Source organism: Pelecanus crispus, chromosome 6, assembly GCF_030463565.1.
Source record: "Pelecanus crispus isolate bPelCri1 chromosome 6, bPelCri1.pri, whole genome shotgun sequence".
NCBI classification, from domain to species: Eukaryota; Metazoa; Chordata; class Aves; order Pelecaniformes; family Pelecanidae; genus Pelecanus; species Pelecanus crispus.
Genome location: NC_134648.1, coordinates 32,176,711 through 32,191,521, shown reverse-complemented (window position 1 = coordinate 32,191,521; position 14,811 = coordinate 32,176,711). Strand labels below are relative to the sequence as shown.

General features: G+C 41.6%; 1 protein-coding gene across 1 annotated transcript in view; it reads left to right on the top strand.

Annotated features, from left to right (window-relative positions):
* Window positions 1-14,530, top strand: part of LOC104029347 (cytosolic phospholipase A2 epsilon) — a 37,490-nt gene extending 22,960 nt beyond the window's left edge. The window contains exons 7-20 of the mRNA XM_009480663.1: window positions 1,028-1,091; window positions 1,625-1,788; window positions 2,061-2,153; window positions 2,663-2,700; window positions 3,363-3,498; window positions 6,471-6,607; window positions 7,085-7,307; window positions 7,869-7,983; window positions 8,518-8,655; window positions 11,280-11,387; window positions 11,952-12,146; window positions 12,559-12,725; window positions 13,917-14,103; window positions 14,322-14,530. Of these exons, the coding sequence (XP_009478938.1) occupies window positions 1,028-1,091; window positions 1,625-1,788; window positions 2,061-2,153; window positions 2,663-2,700; window positions 3,363-3,498; window positions 6,471-6,607; window positions 7,085-7,307; window positions 7,869-7,983; window positions 8,518-8,655; window positions 11,280-11,387; window positions 11,952-12,146; window positions 12,559-12,725; window positions 13,917-14,103; window positions 14,322-14,530 (1,974 nt within the window). The remainder of the gene's footprint in view (window positions 1-1,027; window positions 1,092-1,624; window positions 1,789-2,060; window positions 2,154-2,662; window positions 2,701-3,362; window positions 3,499-6,470; window positions 6,608-7,084; window positions 7,308-7,868; window positions 7,984-8,517; window positions 8,656-11,279; window positions 11,388-11,951; window positions 12,147-12,558; window positions 12,726-13,916; window positions 14,104-14,321) is intronic.
* The last annotated feature ends 281 nt before the right edge of the window (window positions 14,531-14,811 follow it).

Genomic DNA, 14,811 nt, shown 5'->3' with positions numbered 1-14,811 from the left:
GGGACTTCTCTTGGGACCCCTCATGGCCATCCTGTTTTCCCCATCTCCATAGGATGATATGGAAGTTACTTTCTCAACTGCCCTGTCCTGGTTTCAGCTGGGATAGAGTTAATTTTCTTCCTAGTAGCAGGCATAGTGCTGTGTTTTGGATTTAGGATGAGAATAATGTTGATAACACACTGATGTTTTAGTTGTTGCTAAGTGCTGCTTATGCTAGTCAAGGACTTTCCAGCTTCCCATGCTCTGCCAGGTGCACAAGAAACTGGGAGGGGGCACAGCCAGGACAGTTGACCCAAACTGGCCAAAGGGCTATTCCATACCATATGACATCATGCTCAGTATATAAACTGGTGGAAATTGGCCAGGGGGCAGCAATTGCTGCTTGGGAACTGTCTGAGTATCAGTTGGCAATTGCATTGTGCATAATTTGCTTTGTATATTATTATTATTATTATTATTATCATCATCATTATTATCATTATTATCATTATCATTACTATTTCGCTTTATTTCAATTATTAAACTGTTCTTATCTCAACCCAGGAGTTTTTCTCACTCGTACTCCTCTGATTCTCTCCCCCACCTCATTGGGGTAGGGGGAGTGAGTGAGTGGCTGCATGGTGCTTAGTTGCTGGCTAGGGCTAAACCACAACATGCCTCTAACTCGCTATTTAAAGGAGGTAGCAGTTGGCTGTCCTAACTTCACCAAAGCAGGCCTGCAAGGCCAACCCATCAGTCTACTCTTGGGAGGCCTCAGCACACTCCCATTCCCTCCCCTGTTATTTCCCCTCCCTTCCCAGCCCTGTCCCCGTGTATGGACCACAGCACCACAGCCATTTTTCTTTCAGGTGAAACCTGGTACATCTTCAAAGTGCCAAGGTCCTTTCTCTTATCAGCCTAACAAACACAGGGTGGACAGTTTTCCAGACCCCAGGGACCCAGGAGACCAGAGATAGGTAGCAGTGAAGTGAATCAGGTATGGCATATTTTGCATACTTAATTCTCTCATTGTTCATCCCTGCTACAGTCTCGTGAAATTTCCTGCTTGAATGTCCTGGTGGACAATAGATGGATGAAGAAAGAACCGTCAGGTTAGACTTTAAATTAGAAGCAAAAAATCTTATTTTATGGTAAACTGAAAATTTATGGGTTTTTTTTGTCATTTTCTTATCCGGTAATTTCCCTACTTTGTTCTTACAATTAGAGCACAGGAAGTGGATGGTTAGGAGTATATACAGGCTCATAGATCCAACAATTGTAGTGTGTCTATGCAAATTAACTGTAAAAACTGGACGCTGAAATTACAGTGAATGATTAGAGTGATAACGGATTTTATTAGTGCTGTAAAATAGAAGTAAATATGTATTTCTATCTCAATAATTTACATTTTGCCCAATTTGCCTGTATGTCTGATTTTTTAAAACAGCTACTGCTGTCTTATAAGTGCTTCCCCTGCCGCCCCCATGTTCCCTGTTTGGATAAATAGAGTCTGAGAGCTTTTAATCACTGTTGAATGTTTTGTATATTAAACCAACAACTTCTGAATGACCATTTAATGTTCTGTTTCTGACATCATAATCATTAACCTCTCTGTATGCTTTTCATCTTTTTTTTTTTTTTTTAGAAAAAGACTTCTTATTTTCAGTGAAGGGATCCTATGAAGAGAGCCAGACCCTGTCACTGGGCTCTCCCCAGCAACCCGCAGAGCCCCTGGACTTCCATTACATCAAGTACAGCCTGTCAGAGCTGTGCGTGGCTCTAGCAGAGAAGAAGCCTCATTTCTGCTCGGTATTGTGATTGTTAGCTTGAATAAGCACAGTAAACTCACGGTTTTCTATACTTGACTGAGGCAAATGGAAAAAAAAAAAAAAAAAAAATTAAAAGCTATCTTCCGTGATCTTCTGCTCTGGAAGAGCACTGTATCCCCTAAGATGCCTAAATATTAGATGTCAACTTGGAAACTGCTGGATGGTGACCCCATTTGAAAAAATAAGTTAGTGACAGTACTTTTTTGTGGTGTATACATTAAATATTTTTCTACATTATAATTTATTTTTCAGTGTATCTCAGGTGAAGAGAAAAAAGACTGCCATGCATCCCTCACTATTCCTCTGGATTCACTTCCCTTCAAGGAGAAAGTAGCAGTAGCAAAGGTGATCAATACCAACTTTTTAGAACAAATCTGAAGCTATGGACCAAAGATCAATGGGCATACTTTAACTAGATCAGTGTGAAGTAGGGGTTTAGATATATAACTGCTAATGCCCTTACATTCCTAACAGAGACGGTTATGGACCTGTACATTTTCATATGAACCGAGTAGAACCAAAAACCACAGCCAAATGTTTGAGAGAGGGATTTCTGTGACCAGCTGGGGGACTAATGCAGGTCAGAGCAAATGCAAATGATGAGGCAAGGCGGGGCACACTGGCAGAGCTCATGCTGGTTTTTACTGTATAATTGCTCTGTGTCTCTTTAGTATAAAACAATTTAAAGAAAATAAAGTGGCCTTGGAGAAGTTTTAAAAATTGGATGGATTTTCAGATTGTTATGGTTTTGTGGCTCCAACATGGCTCTTAGAAAAAATGAAGGGCTTCAAAGCTGACTGAAAGGAAAGGACATAAAATCATCTCCAGTGCTTATATTGTGGTCTTTTTTCTAGGATGAAACAATAGATTTACATGTGAAGTCAAATGACTGGTAAGAAATTCTGTCTTTGGGTTTTGTGGTTGTGAAAAAAAGATGCTGCCTAGCTTTTTTGCCTTCTCACCTTTTTCTGTAACTAAGGGAAAAAGTATTTAGTCAATGATTATATTTATCCCTATTTACCCCTTGTTAGTTACCCATGTCCAGAAGGTGAACGTTGTTAACTGTGCTGGGTGAAATTTCCTGTTACGCTACTATGCAGGAGTTCAGTTTGGATGGGGAGAATAATCCTTTCTGGCTGCAAAATCCATGGAGCTACAAGTTTAGAAAAATATGTGTTTATACTTCACTTCCCTTACTTGTAAAGAATCCAGAGTATTTGTATTTATAAAACCTGGAGGTCTTCAGGCAACCAATCCTAAATATTCCACTGTTTATATTATCTGTATATGGATTGCAGTATTTACGTTAGAAGCTTCTTGAAAAATCAGTGTAGCAATACACAGTATTTCTGATTTTTTCTGTAAGATTTCACAACTTTTTAACTTTCTCAGCCTTTTCTCTTCTTAGTCTATACCTTCTGTGATGTGCTTTTGTGGGGCTGCAATAGCAGCTTTTCTAAGCCTAATAGTAGAGTTTATGACTTGTAAGCATGGGTCCAGACATTAATTGTAAGTGATCATACACATCTTATTTAACCCTGGACTTTGTTTGAGGTCAAGAAACTTAGATGTTCGCTTGGAGTTTGATCTGTGTATGGAGGAGAAAAATTTCCTACAGAAACGGAGGAAGTTTGTGGCTTCTGCTCTGAAAAAAGCACTTCATTTAGAGCGAGACCTACAAGACCATGAGGTATGGAGAGCATCATAGGGACTGGGCCATGCTGTGTAACAGGAATGTGTTATGCTTGTAGCCGTTTGCATATTGTTCCTTAACCAGCCCTGATGTATTCAGTGCCCTATGCAAAGCATTGAGAAATGTTTAGATGAAACAATGTGAGAGCATGGGTAGTAACAAACCCACTTGCTACACAGGTTTGGTCAGAAAACAGAATGTCATAAATCAACATTTTTTCCCTGCCTTTTTTCTTTTTCATCTGTGAATTATAGACCTGGATAGTCCTACTCTCTTAGCTGAGCATTCAGTCACCAAGGCTCCATAAGGTATTTCATACTATCAGATTTTGGAGGGGGAAAACCTAACAGTTAAAGTGCTATATAATACTGACTGATGAGGATGTTTCTTATCACAGACTCTCTCCTCTGGTGCTCATTATCTCAGCTGTATTGTCACTCTAACAGCACAAAAGCATTCAACATTTTTCTCTCTGTCTGAGTTATGGTTTGTATTTGTTCATGTCCATGCTGGCATGGAGGTGGTTGGTGCTTTAGGGAGGGAACATGGTCTGTGATCAGGCACTTCAGAAATGAAGAAGTTTTCATTTTGAGAGTTTTTTTTTTTCACCTGTGATTTTCCCTTTGTCCAAGACAGCTGGACCATATGACAGAATGGCTTTGGATGCTATAAATTATGTCCCTGCTCACAAACTGATCACACCAGTATATTATTGCTCATTAGCACACTAGTTTCAGTGGAAAAAAGCAGTTTCTTAAGTTAATTTTTTAGGGGAAGTACTTCTAACTACTAATTTTTCAACAAGAGAATGCTTCCTCATAGTCAAGTAAACCCAAATCAGGATACTTTGCTTTCATAGAGTCTTTTAGGTTGGAAAAGACCTTTAAGATCATCCAGTCCAACCATAAACCTAACACTGCCAAGTCCACCACCAAACCATGTCCCCATAAACATATTTAACATCCCATATGTGACAAGGACTTTAATAACACCACACCTAAGGACTTCAGGAAAAGCAGGGAGTTTAGCACTCAGTAGTCACTAAGAACATTCAAAAATACATCCGCTTTGCCCAGTGTTCTGTGCTGCATATTTTAGGACCTCAATCATGCTTGATTTCTCTGTTAGAGAAGACCACTTCAGCTGCTGTGCTTTAGCAAGACAAATAGCTGATCTGAAATAGCCCTCTGGTGTTGGATTATGGACCTGCAGGCTGTAACAAGCATTTGGAGCTCATAGTTCCTCCACCCTGAAGTTGTTTGCAGGCCAAATACACCTGAAAAGTAACTCTGAGACAATAGGAAGTCCTCCAGAGGTCAAGGCCCAGCCTACCAAGTTGCACGGCACACCTGACAGGCAAGTGCACTAGATGACAGTAAGTCATTTACAGACTATTTCACTCCTCAAAGAAACATGCACTCTGTCCAAGAGTGGATCTGGGTTCTGCGAATCTCCTCACCATACAAGGAATTAGGAGACTCAGGCCACAAGTTGCACAAGAAGGACTGGTGCTTCAAAGCAAAGGCTCGCAGACCTCTCCTCAGACTGCAGGGGACTGAAGCCATGCCTGCAGACCTAGCTGTTTGGGTTGGGAAGGCTGGAGGAGAACCATCAGATCACGCTCAGGCAGCCCTGCAGCGCTCTTCCCAATACGGCAGACAAGCCTGCATGTCGCTTTGGGCTGGAGGGTGGCTCCTGCTGAAGCATACATGGCAGGACTTCTAGCCTAAGGAAGCATGGACAGTTTAGGAAGGTGCAGACACACTCCCAAGTCACAGCTCAGACAGGAGCACAGCGGTCCTGCTACAAGTGGACAGGCAACTGGTGCTCACATGCAGTCAGGACAAGCAGCAGGAAAGCAGCAGCGCGCTGACAGAGATCCACGGAGCTCACTTGTCACACATGGATTTGGCACAGCCATGGCAGGACCTGGGTTTTGCCCTGTGAAAAATACAGATCCTGGTACAGACCCTACCAGGAAGGATCCCAGAGCTGAAGGTTGCATTCTGTCTCAGACAAAGCTCGTGTCCTGACTAGACACTTTGAAGGAACTTAGAGATAGAGAGCCATCCAGCCAGATCCACCAGACATCTACTTGTGGCCACCACAAGACCACTGTGGGATCCCTGTACAGGTATGGAGGTTTAGTTTCACTGCTTCTGCAAGGAGTCCTTCCTCTCAGCTTCCAGACCACGGCTGGATCACTCATCTCTTACCAGGCACCCTTAGTCAGCTTTTTTTTCCTGATGGGATTTCTTGGCTCCTGCCTTCCAGTCAGCACTGAGGTAGCGATGGCACTCTGAAGCTTCAGAAATCAGGCTCCTGCCAACAGGATTTCCAGAGACGTGACTGAAATACGTGACTTGAATGAGGTCAAAGAAGCACTGCTCAGTATTTCCTTGATGCAATTGCCTGGAAATGTGTATGGGAAATGTCATTCAGCTCCTCTCCTCTCAGTGGTTTTCTTGGAGGCATTTGTCTTCCGGTAACACAATTTAGATTTCCATTCCATTAGGCTTTGTGGTTCATCACTGCAATTATATACTCAAGGTACTTTACAGGAAATGTAATCTAGTCATTATACTTCATTTACGAGAGAGGATGAGCTCTGCTGATTCTCAAAACAGTGCGCTCATGAGATGATGTTCCACTAAGGAAAATGCCGTTTAAAATTGAAATGCCTTGAAACAAGTTTTGAGCTGTTTTGGTAAGCCAGCATGTACCAATTTAGAATCAGAATTTATTGATTTCATCAAAAAAGTAAAAATTAACAAGTTGCCAGACTTCTTTTTTTTAAATTATTTTTCTGTGCATAATACCAGGTTTTCATCTTTTTCTCCCCTGCTTGGGGAAATGGTGAAAAGTTGGAATTTCTTGTGGGACAGAAATGCCGTAATTTGCTCAGCTCTGATCACATGTGCTGGTAGACTAAGTTGTTGCTTACCACTGCTTTGCTGATGTTTAAACAGGTACCAGTTGTAGCAGTCATGACAACAGGAGGTGGCACCCGGGCACTGACATCTTTATTAGGCAACCTGTTGGGTCTTCAGAAGCTGGACTTCTTAGATGTTATTTCATACATCACTGGGTCATCTGGTTCAACATGGTAAGGAGATTCTGAACAAAGACATCATTCGTCACCTCTACAGTCTGCTATGTGAGAGATTTATTCTCTTCATTTTGGTAAAGGAAGGTGTACTGCTTCATTCTTGAGCTTTTTTATTGCTGCATTGGGAACACATTGCCTGAGCCAGCATATGGCCTGGGCACTGCATACAGGGAACGACATTTTCCTTTACCCTTTGTTTCATCTCTAGGATCTTGCCTAGTAAGTGACCCTGGTGCAAATCGCAGCCTTGTGCATAAACGTGCATAGCACAAAGGGGCTTTTTGCAAGTCCTCAGGTTTCACTAGTGATTTGGGGGGATCCTCTAAATCAAAAAATCTTCTCCCTTCAGTAATAAACTGAGCTCAAAAGATGTTTTTAATGAACCTCAGATGTTCATTTGATGTCCTTAAATCCAAGTCTAAAAAGTGAAAGCATCTTGAGCATATGACAAAATACTTCCTTTCTTTTCTCCAGGACCTTGTCACATTTGTACCAGAGTGCTGACTGGTCACACAAGGATCTGTCCAGACCAATTGGTGAAGTCCGCAGACATATGACCAAGTGCAAGCTAAGCTGCTTTTCCCTGGAGAGCTTGAAGTACTATGACAAGGAGCTAAAACTGAGGAAGCAAGAGGGATACCAGATCTCTAGCATTGATTTTTGGGGGCTTCTGCTGGAAAAAGCATTAAGTGATGGGGTAACGTGTCTGTCTTTTCCCTAACAGCTACTGAATAGTCTTGTATGGAAAAGAAAGGTCCAGATGCTAGCCTGAGAGCATGTCAGCATTATCCAGCAGATTATTTCTGCTGACTAGCAAAGGGGATTTGTCCCCCCATATCTCAATAAATAATTAGTGTATTAAGGGCATATTCTGTAGAGCGGAAAAACCTATGTCTCCTCCTACCAGTATGAGTATCTGAGCATCTAACAGCAGAGTCCTGCTCTTGGTTTCTTTTGCTCTGTTCCTGCCTTTGAGAACTTAAACAATCCATGTAAAGTGGATGCATTTACTGGGAAGAACGAAAGACCATTGTACCACAGTGTCCTACAGCTCACCTGTAATTAAATAAGCTTACGTGGGTGTGTAAATGTTTAAATCACTCCTTGGTTAAAAAAGGTCTGGACACAAAATGAGTGGAGAGAATAAGAAAATGAAGATGGACATAGGTATTTATTTTGCTGTAATCTTGCAAGCCCATACACCACGCCAAGAAGGTCCCTTGGTTTTGCTCTTTCTCTGTTTCTGCTAAATTCACAGAAAAACAACCACAAACTCTCAGATGAGCGACAGGCATTGAATCAGGGTCAGAATCCCCTACCTATCTACATGATCCTCAACATCAAAGAAGACTACAGCCTTTCAGAGTTCAAAGGTGATGGCAAAACTGAGCTGTATCTGGACTCAGTTAATGTTCAAACGATCCGTATTATCAGTTACTGCATGTCCTGCAACCCCTTCCACTGCTGAACCATAGCATTCATAAACAGTTCCTTTTCCTCCTTAACTTCCTCTTCCATTTCTAGACTTTGTGCCTCCTAGTTCCTGGGAGGAACTCATCTTCTACAAGACAGGAGAAATCTAGGGGAGGTGCTTAAGGACAGCCGAGGTACTCACAAATCAAAGCCTTAACTTGCCATGTGGGGTAACTTAGGCTGACTCCTTTGGTATAAACTTCACTTATGTCCTATCTGGAGAGGCTTGCTAGGAAGTTCTGAATGAACAAGTTTGGGAAATATTACTGAGTGAGCTGCTGAAACCAGCTGAATGATACACTGAGGAAGGCCAATCTGTGATCACCCTGCTGATAGGGTTTGTCCTGCAGCTGCTTCTTCATAATTTCAGGGCCCTTCCTGAAGGGAGGTAGGAATAGGATTGAGATTTAAAAGTTCATTTTGTGCCTCTGCAGAATGGGTGGAGTTCACCCCTTATGAGGTCGGGTTCTTAAAATATGGTGCCTTCATTCGTGCAGAGGATTTTGGCAGCGAGTTCTACATGGGTCGCCTGATGAAGAAACTCCCCGAATCCCGCATCTGTTTCATGAAAGGTGATGTGCTCGATTGCAAAAATTTGAATTGCATAAAAGTGTACTTTATTTTTAATATAATACAGATCCTGCATATTGCAACCAGTGCCCTACAACATGCGGGACTAAAGCAAAGTGTTGTTCTCACCCCTGGCTGAATTCCTTAGACACCAGAGATAGGCTAAAAAATACTTAGAGGAAATTTCAAATAACATTATTTACTGTCGCTTTTGTCTTGAATGGTGACTCCCATGCCTGAGGTTTCAGGGCTGCTTAAAGAGGTTAAGTTTGTTTTGAACCAATCAGCAGCAGAGTTCCACATGGAAAATGTTTGTATTTTGAAACTGAAATCTTAAAACCAAATTTGTCTATGAATGGCATGATTTTATAACAAAAAGCAATGTTGTTACTGAGTTTGTTATAAAATATGGCATTTTTGAGCTGTTTCTGAACTGTTACTGATATTTTTGCAAGTTCCATAGTATTCTAAATCCTTTGTAATTTTGCTAGCATGATTAAATCAGTGAGTTTTGTCATCCTTACTTCAGTAAAGTGGGTAGCTCCCAGTAATGCATGAAAGACACCTTTGCAGTTTTTATGCAAGTCCTGTTTTAATTTTGTGTAATGCTAGAATTCTTTACCAGACCCTTTTGTGTGCTGGTACACTGAGGTCAAGTTGTCTGTAGAAGAGTCCATCTGCTCTTAAACCCTGAACAACAGATGTGTTACATGTAAATAAGCACAACACACAACAGGACGCCAAGGATACCAGGAAGAAAGGTTTACTTATGAACGGAAAAATCCATACAACCAGAACACCATGTGGTATTCCTTATTTGGTGTGCAGAGAAGTTGTGCACCTTGATGTATGATGCAGGAGGAGTCCAGAGTCATATTGGTACAATCATGAGAAAATAGCTGGGCATGAGGAACAGAAGACTGTGCTTGGCCACACAGACATTAAATGTCAGAGCTTTAATGGCTATACTTAAAGCTTTTAGTGATGTCATGAGTTAAGAAAAGAGGTGGCTGAGGGAAAAGGCTCAGAAGATAACACAGGATCCAAGAGTACAAAGAGGTCTGAAAAGGGGAGGACAAATTCATGGAAGGTAGTCCCACTGGTGGCTCTGAAACACAGGAGTTCACATGCAGCCTCCAGCACTAGAAGTACCAAATCCAGAACCTTGAGATGATGGAGAGTACATGGGAAAAGAGATCCTCTCATACTTTCCATTTTCTTGTATTCTTCCATTAAGCACTCTGTGCTGACTGCCAGAGGTAGGAGGTAGGTTACAGAGCTAGGTGGGATTACAGAGCCTTCTTCTGAGAATGTTATGCCTCCATTGCAGTTTTGCAAAACAGTGGTGTAGTGTGTTCATACCCGAAGTGGCCAGGTAGCAAACACACCCAACATATCCAATCTGGGCTGAGCTGTGTTCTCACCCTCAGCACCTGAATTAGGCTGGTGACCCCACAGCCATAGGTGTATCTTTAGAAAGGACAGAGTGGAGAGTTAAAGCAATGTGGCCATCTAGTGATACAACATGTAATGCCCTCTTGGGTTGCAATTAAAATGTGCTGTTAGTTACAATGTGCTAGTTTAAGGATAAAAACAAGGTGTCATTTGCAGGGAGAGGTAAGGCCTTTTATAGGAGCAATGGCTAGAGCGGGAAAGACGGGAATACAAGACCCTCAGGTTTCCAGAAGAAAGGCTGGGGTGCATGAAAGCTTTTTCATGCTGTTTTCAACCCTGTCAGCCTAGTAAAAGATACTGTCTCTCCTCATAGTTCTTACTTCAGCAAATACAGGTACCATGAACATTCAGTGCAAGAGGTTACGGAAACATTGCTATGTAATTAGAACAAAGTTTGGGGGGGACAACAGTATTTGGAAGATATTAAAATGCATGAGCAGAGTGTAACTCCTGGGGCTCAGGAAGCCAGAGGAGTTATGGAGTGAGAAGTCACCAAGTGAAGACAGGAGAAATGAGAGGAATTGCCTTCTCAAAGCAGGCCTGGACAGAAGCTGTGGAGGAAGAAATACTTTTCAAGAACCAAGACACTTTTGGAGATTTCTGCACTGGGTAGACATTTTTAGGTGTTCTTTTAAGTGGGAGGGCAAAAGTGGAAGAAGGACTATAGGGATAAGAATAACAAGGAGAGGGAGAGGAGTCTCACTCAAAAGAACTTGTGGCAAGAGAAATCTTACAAAAGACAGTGAAGATGTCTTGTTTTAGAAGACTGCTCTGCAGGCTATCCCAAATTGTGCTCAACCACTTGAATGTTGGCTCTTCAGGAGCAGCCTTGAAACCTTTAATAGAGTATACTCTATTTGACGTGGTTTTACTCTCTTATGAGAGTTGCTTATCGGACAGAAAATGTTGGTTTGCAGTGTATCAGCAATAGCTGTATGTGACAATGAATTACAGTGGCTGAAGGCCTGGCACAATGTTTAAAGCTCTTTAGGTTCCTCTTTGAGGACAGAATGTGAGTTGCCACAAAAGAACTTCATACAGTTTTTGGTGAGAGTTTCGAAACCTTGAGACTTTCTGATACCCCTCACAAAGCTGAAAGGTTTTTTTTTTAAGGGATATTTTCCATTAAAGTATTGCCAAAGCAGTTTCCTTGTTCTCTACCATTGCACAGGCCTGTGGAGCAATGTCTTTTCCTACAACCTCTTGGATGCCTGGCATTCATCGGATCCTACAGAAAGGTGCTCACTGAGGTGTACCCAACACAGGACTGTTGACGTTGGTTGGTTATGGTTCTGTTTCTACTTTACCTGTTGTCTTATGAATCTTTAAATGAATGTTACATTCAGATGCATATAGTGCAAAATTTTTATGAAGGCTTTTTAAGTCTTAAAAGTGAGGCCAATGTTGCACTGCTTCCCCTCATGAGGTGCCATTTAGCACAACCCTTTTTCTCTGCTCTTTTCTGGGTGTCTAAGCCTCCAGACAGATTTTTTTTTTTCTTTTTTTCAAAGCTGGTTTGGACTAATTTTGAAAGAAACTTGTCCAGATTCTCAGCCGACCCTGACCTTCACAGAGGGAATCCACCTATGACTTCTACCAAGCAGTAAATCACTTTTTCCAGCTTTAGGAAGTTTGTTGCCACTCTGACTTTTTTTTTCATGGAATATGCTTTACTGAAGATTGATTTTCTTCTTGTTCCTACTTTGACATTTATTTGATTGTATGTTGCCATGTCTTATTAGGATTTTCTTTCCTCTAGCTAATATTAGATGCTTTTTGGTATTTCAAGTATTGCAAAGAACTGTGTGAAAACAACAACTTGTTCATCTTCTCTACCCTTCAGAAGGAGACAAGCCTTCCCCACCAGCCAGGAGCCATGAGTTGGAAACTTACTTAGTCACCCCTGAATGTGACATCATGGGCATCATTCGGCAGGTCCTGACTGAGAGGGTGATGGTTTCAAAGTTCTGCAACTTCCTGAAGGGGTTCCAGGTGCACAATGAATACCTTCAGAGCAAAAGCTTCTGTATATGGAAAGGTAAACATCCCTGAATATTAATTTTTATCTGCTTAGATGGTTAGTGTTTTCATCAGTGAAGAGAAAGCAGAGGATGAACAGGCTTCATTCTTCGCTTTGGAAACAAAAATTTCAAGATAACTAGTTAAATATCATCCAGGCAAATCAGCTCCAAGAAGTCCCTTGATTCCAGGGAATGGCAACTACTGCTCATCAGGGACGGAAGAGCAGCATGAGAAGTGAAGGAGCTCTGCTTTTTACTTTGGACAGGTCTTTCTTTTCTGTGTCAAGGCTGAGCTTCCGTAGTGTGGCAGGGTCTTGGAAAGCAAAAGTAATGGGGAGACAAGAGGTGTTTTTTCCTCCCTTACAAGCCAAACCACAGATATATTACTTCTTCAGTGAATCACTCATCATAAGAAATATTTCCTTTTAGATACTGTACTAGAGAATTTCCCCAACCAGCTGACAGAAACAGCAGAGTTCTTGTGCCTGGCAGACACAGCAGGATACATCGATATCAGCTACCCACCGCTCCTGAGGCCAGAGAGGAAAGTGGATGTTGTCCTACACTTAAACTATTCTTCTGGATCACAGACATTGGTGCGATGACCACTCTATTTTCTTCGATAATGACTGCTGTATTTTAGCCCTTTTAGTCCTTTTTAACTCCTACAGAGTCAGAATAATTTGTGTAGAAGAAACTGGTTCTGGGAGAAAAGGATTCTTGGTGTACAGCTCCCATTTTGTAGATGCCTAGGTCTCTCAGTGATGCTGGTATACCATGGCAAATGCCCTAAGGAGAACAGAAGTCGTATCAGTTTCCTAAATCTTTTATTTTAATTAACCCTTTGATAGGTAAATGCTATTTCCTAGACCTATATGCTCCTGGGATCTTGATATGGCTATCAAGGCTACACTCCATATGGAGTGTTTCTCTGGAACTGGTACTACCACTGATGAACTCATTTCCATTGTCTTGTGATATCCATCTAAAGATATTCACATACAGTTGAATTAGAAGTAATTTGTCCAGTTGTCTTTAGAACAGTAACTGGATTTTTTTTTTTGTTGTTCTAAATTGTGGAGAAGAATTGTCCTTTGACATCATACATCTGTTGTTTCAAATACCAGCTAATAATTCCTGTTACTAGATATGGATAAGACAAAAGTTCTTGAAGACTAAAATTTTCATATGCACCAACCCAGATTCAGGAAAAAAAATTCCTGTTTTCAAAAATGACTGTCACACCCACAAGATTAAATTAACATTTCAGTCAAGGTGATGTTGGCTCCCAGATGCCTACATCACTTTTCACAACCATCTTAAGGCATCTAGGACAGTTAGAGGCTTTTAAATATTTTTTGCCAAGTCAACAAAATGCTTGTACCTTTGTGAATCTGTATTTAAAAAACATACCATTTCAGATTGCTTTCCGTTCTGCTCATTTCAGGATTTTCTCCAGTAAGGGGCATGTTTCTGTGTCCTAAGCAGCTAGGCCACCCTTGCCCACAGCCATGAACATCTTCTTTATCTTGCAGATAAAGGCTGATGAGGAGGAGGAGGAAGGACAAAAATCAGGAGTGCAAGTTGGGGGCAGCATCTTGAGCAGTTGTTCTGTTAACAACTAGTACTTAATATCTCACACAAGAGACAAAAGCCAGCAGAAATACTGACAGTGAACACTGCTCCTGGATCTTTGTGAAGGGCCTTTGATGGATATGTTGTGCATTATGAAAAGTTGGGTGGGTGGCAGAATTTCTGACCTTTTCTTTTTTTCTGTCTGAATGCAGCCTTTGGAAGAAGCCTCTAAGTACTTCTTAAAGCAGGGAATCCCATTTCCCAAAATACACCTGAGTGAAGAAGAAAAGAAAAATCTAAAGGAGTGCTACATCTTCGAAGATGCAGAGACACCAGAGGCGCCGATAGTGGTATTTTTCCCGCTGGTGAATGACACCTTCAGAAAATACAAAGCGCCTGGTAAGCCATGGGACAAAGACAGTCCTCCCACCACCTGGCCACCCTTTGGCTGTGTTGTGATGTGAGGCATGGTCTAGTGTGGTCCCCTCCCTCCCCTGCTGTGGCTCCCATGGGAGAGAAATGCGGGTGCCCAGGTAGTGAGGAGAAACATTGTGCCCCATCTGGAAAGTGGGACTTGGGACCACATCTTTACCCCACTGATGACCTTTATTTGTCAGGTGTGGAGCGCAGCACTGTTGAGATGGCGCAGGGCAACGTGGACGTTTCCAGCGTTTTTTCCCCATATTGCTTAAACAGCTTTACCTACACAGAGGAGGAGTTCGACAAGCTGATAGAACTGAGCAGCTACAACATTCAGAACAACAAACATCTGATTCTTCAAGCTTTGAATTCAGCTATAGAGCAGAAAAGACAGCACAAAAAATAAACACCGTCCTGAGTTTCAGAAAGATATCCAAATAATATTTTTTTCCTGTAGAAGAATCAAGACCTGTTTGTGAATGAACATGATGGACTTGGGAAAGTACAAAGTCTTGTCTCAGCCTGTGGCTCCACTCCACCATGTGGCGATCCTAGATAAACTGATCAAACAAAATAATGATTAGTCTCTTGCTTTATTTAGATTGGACTTCACTGCTGGTGAACATTTCTTTCACGTACATAGATGTATATGCAATAAATCAAAGCTTAGGAACTATGAGGCTTATT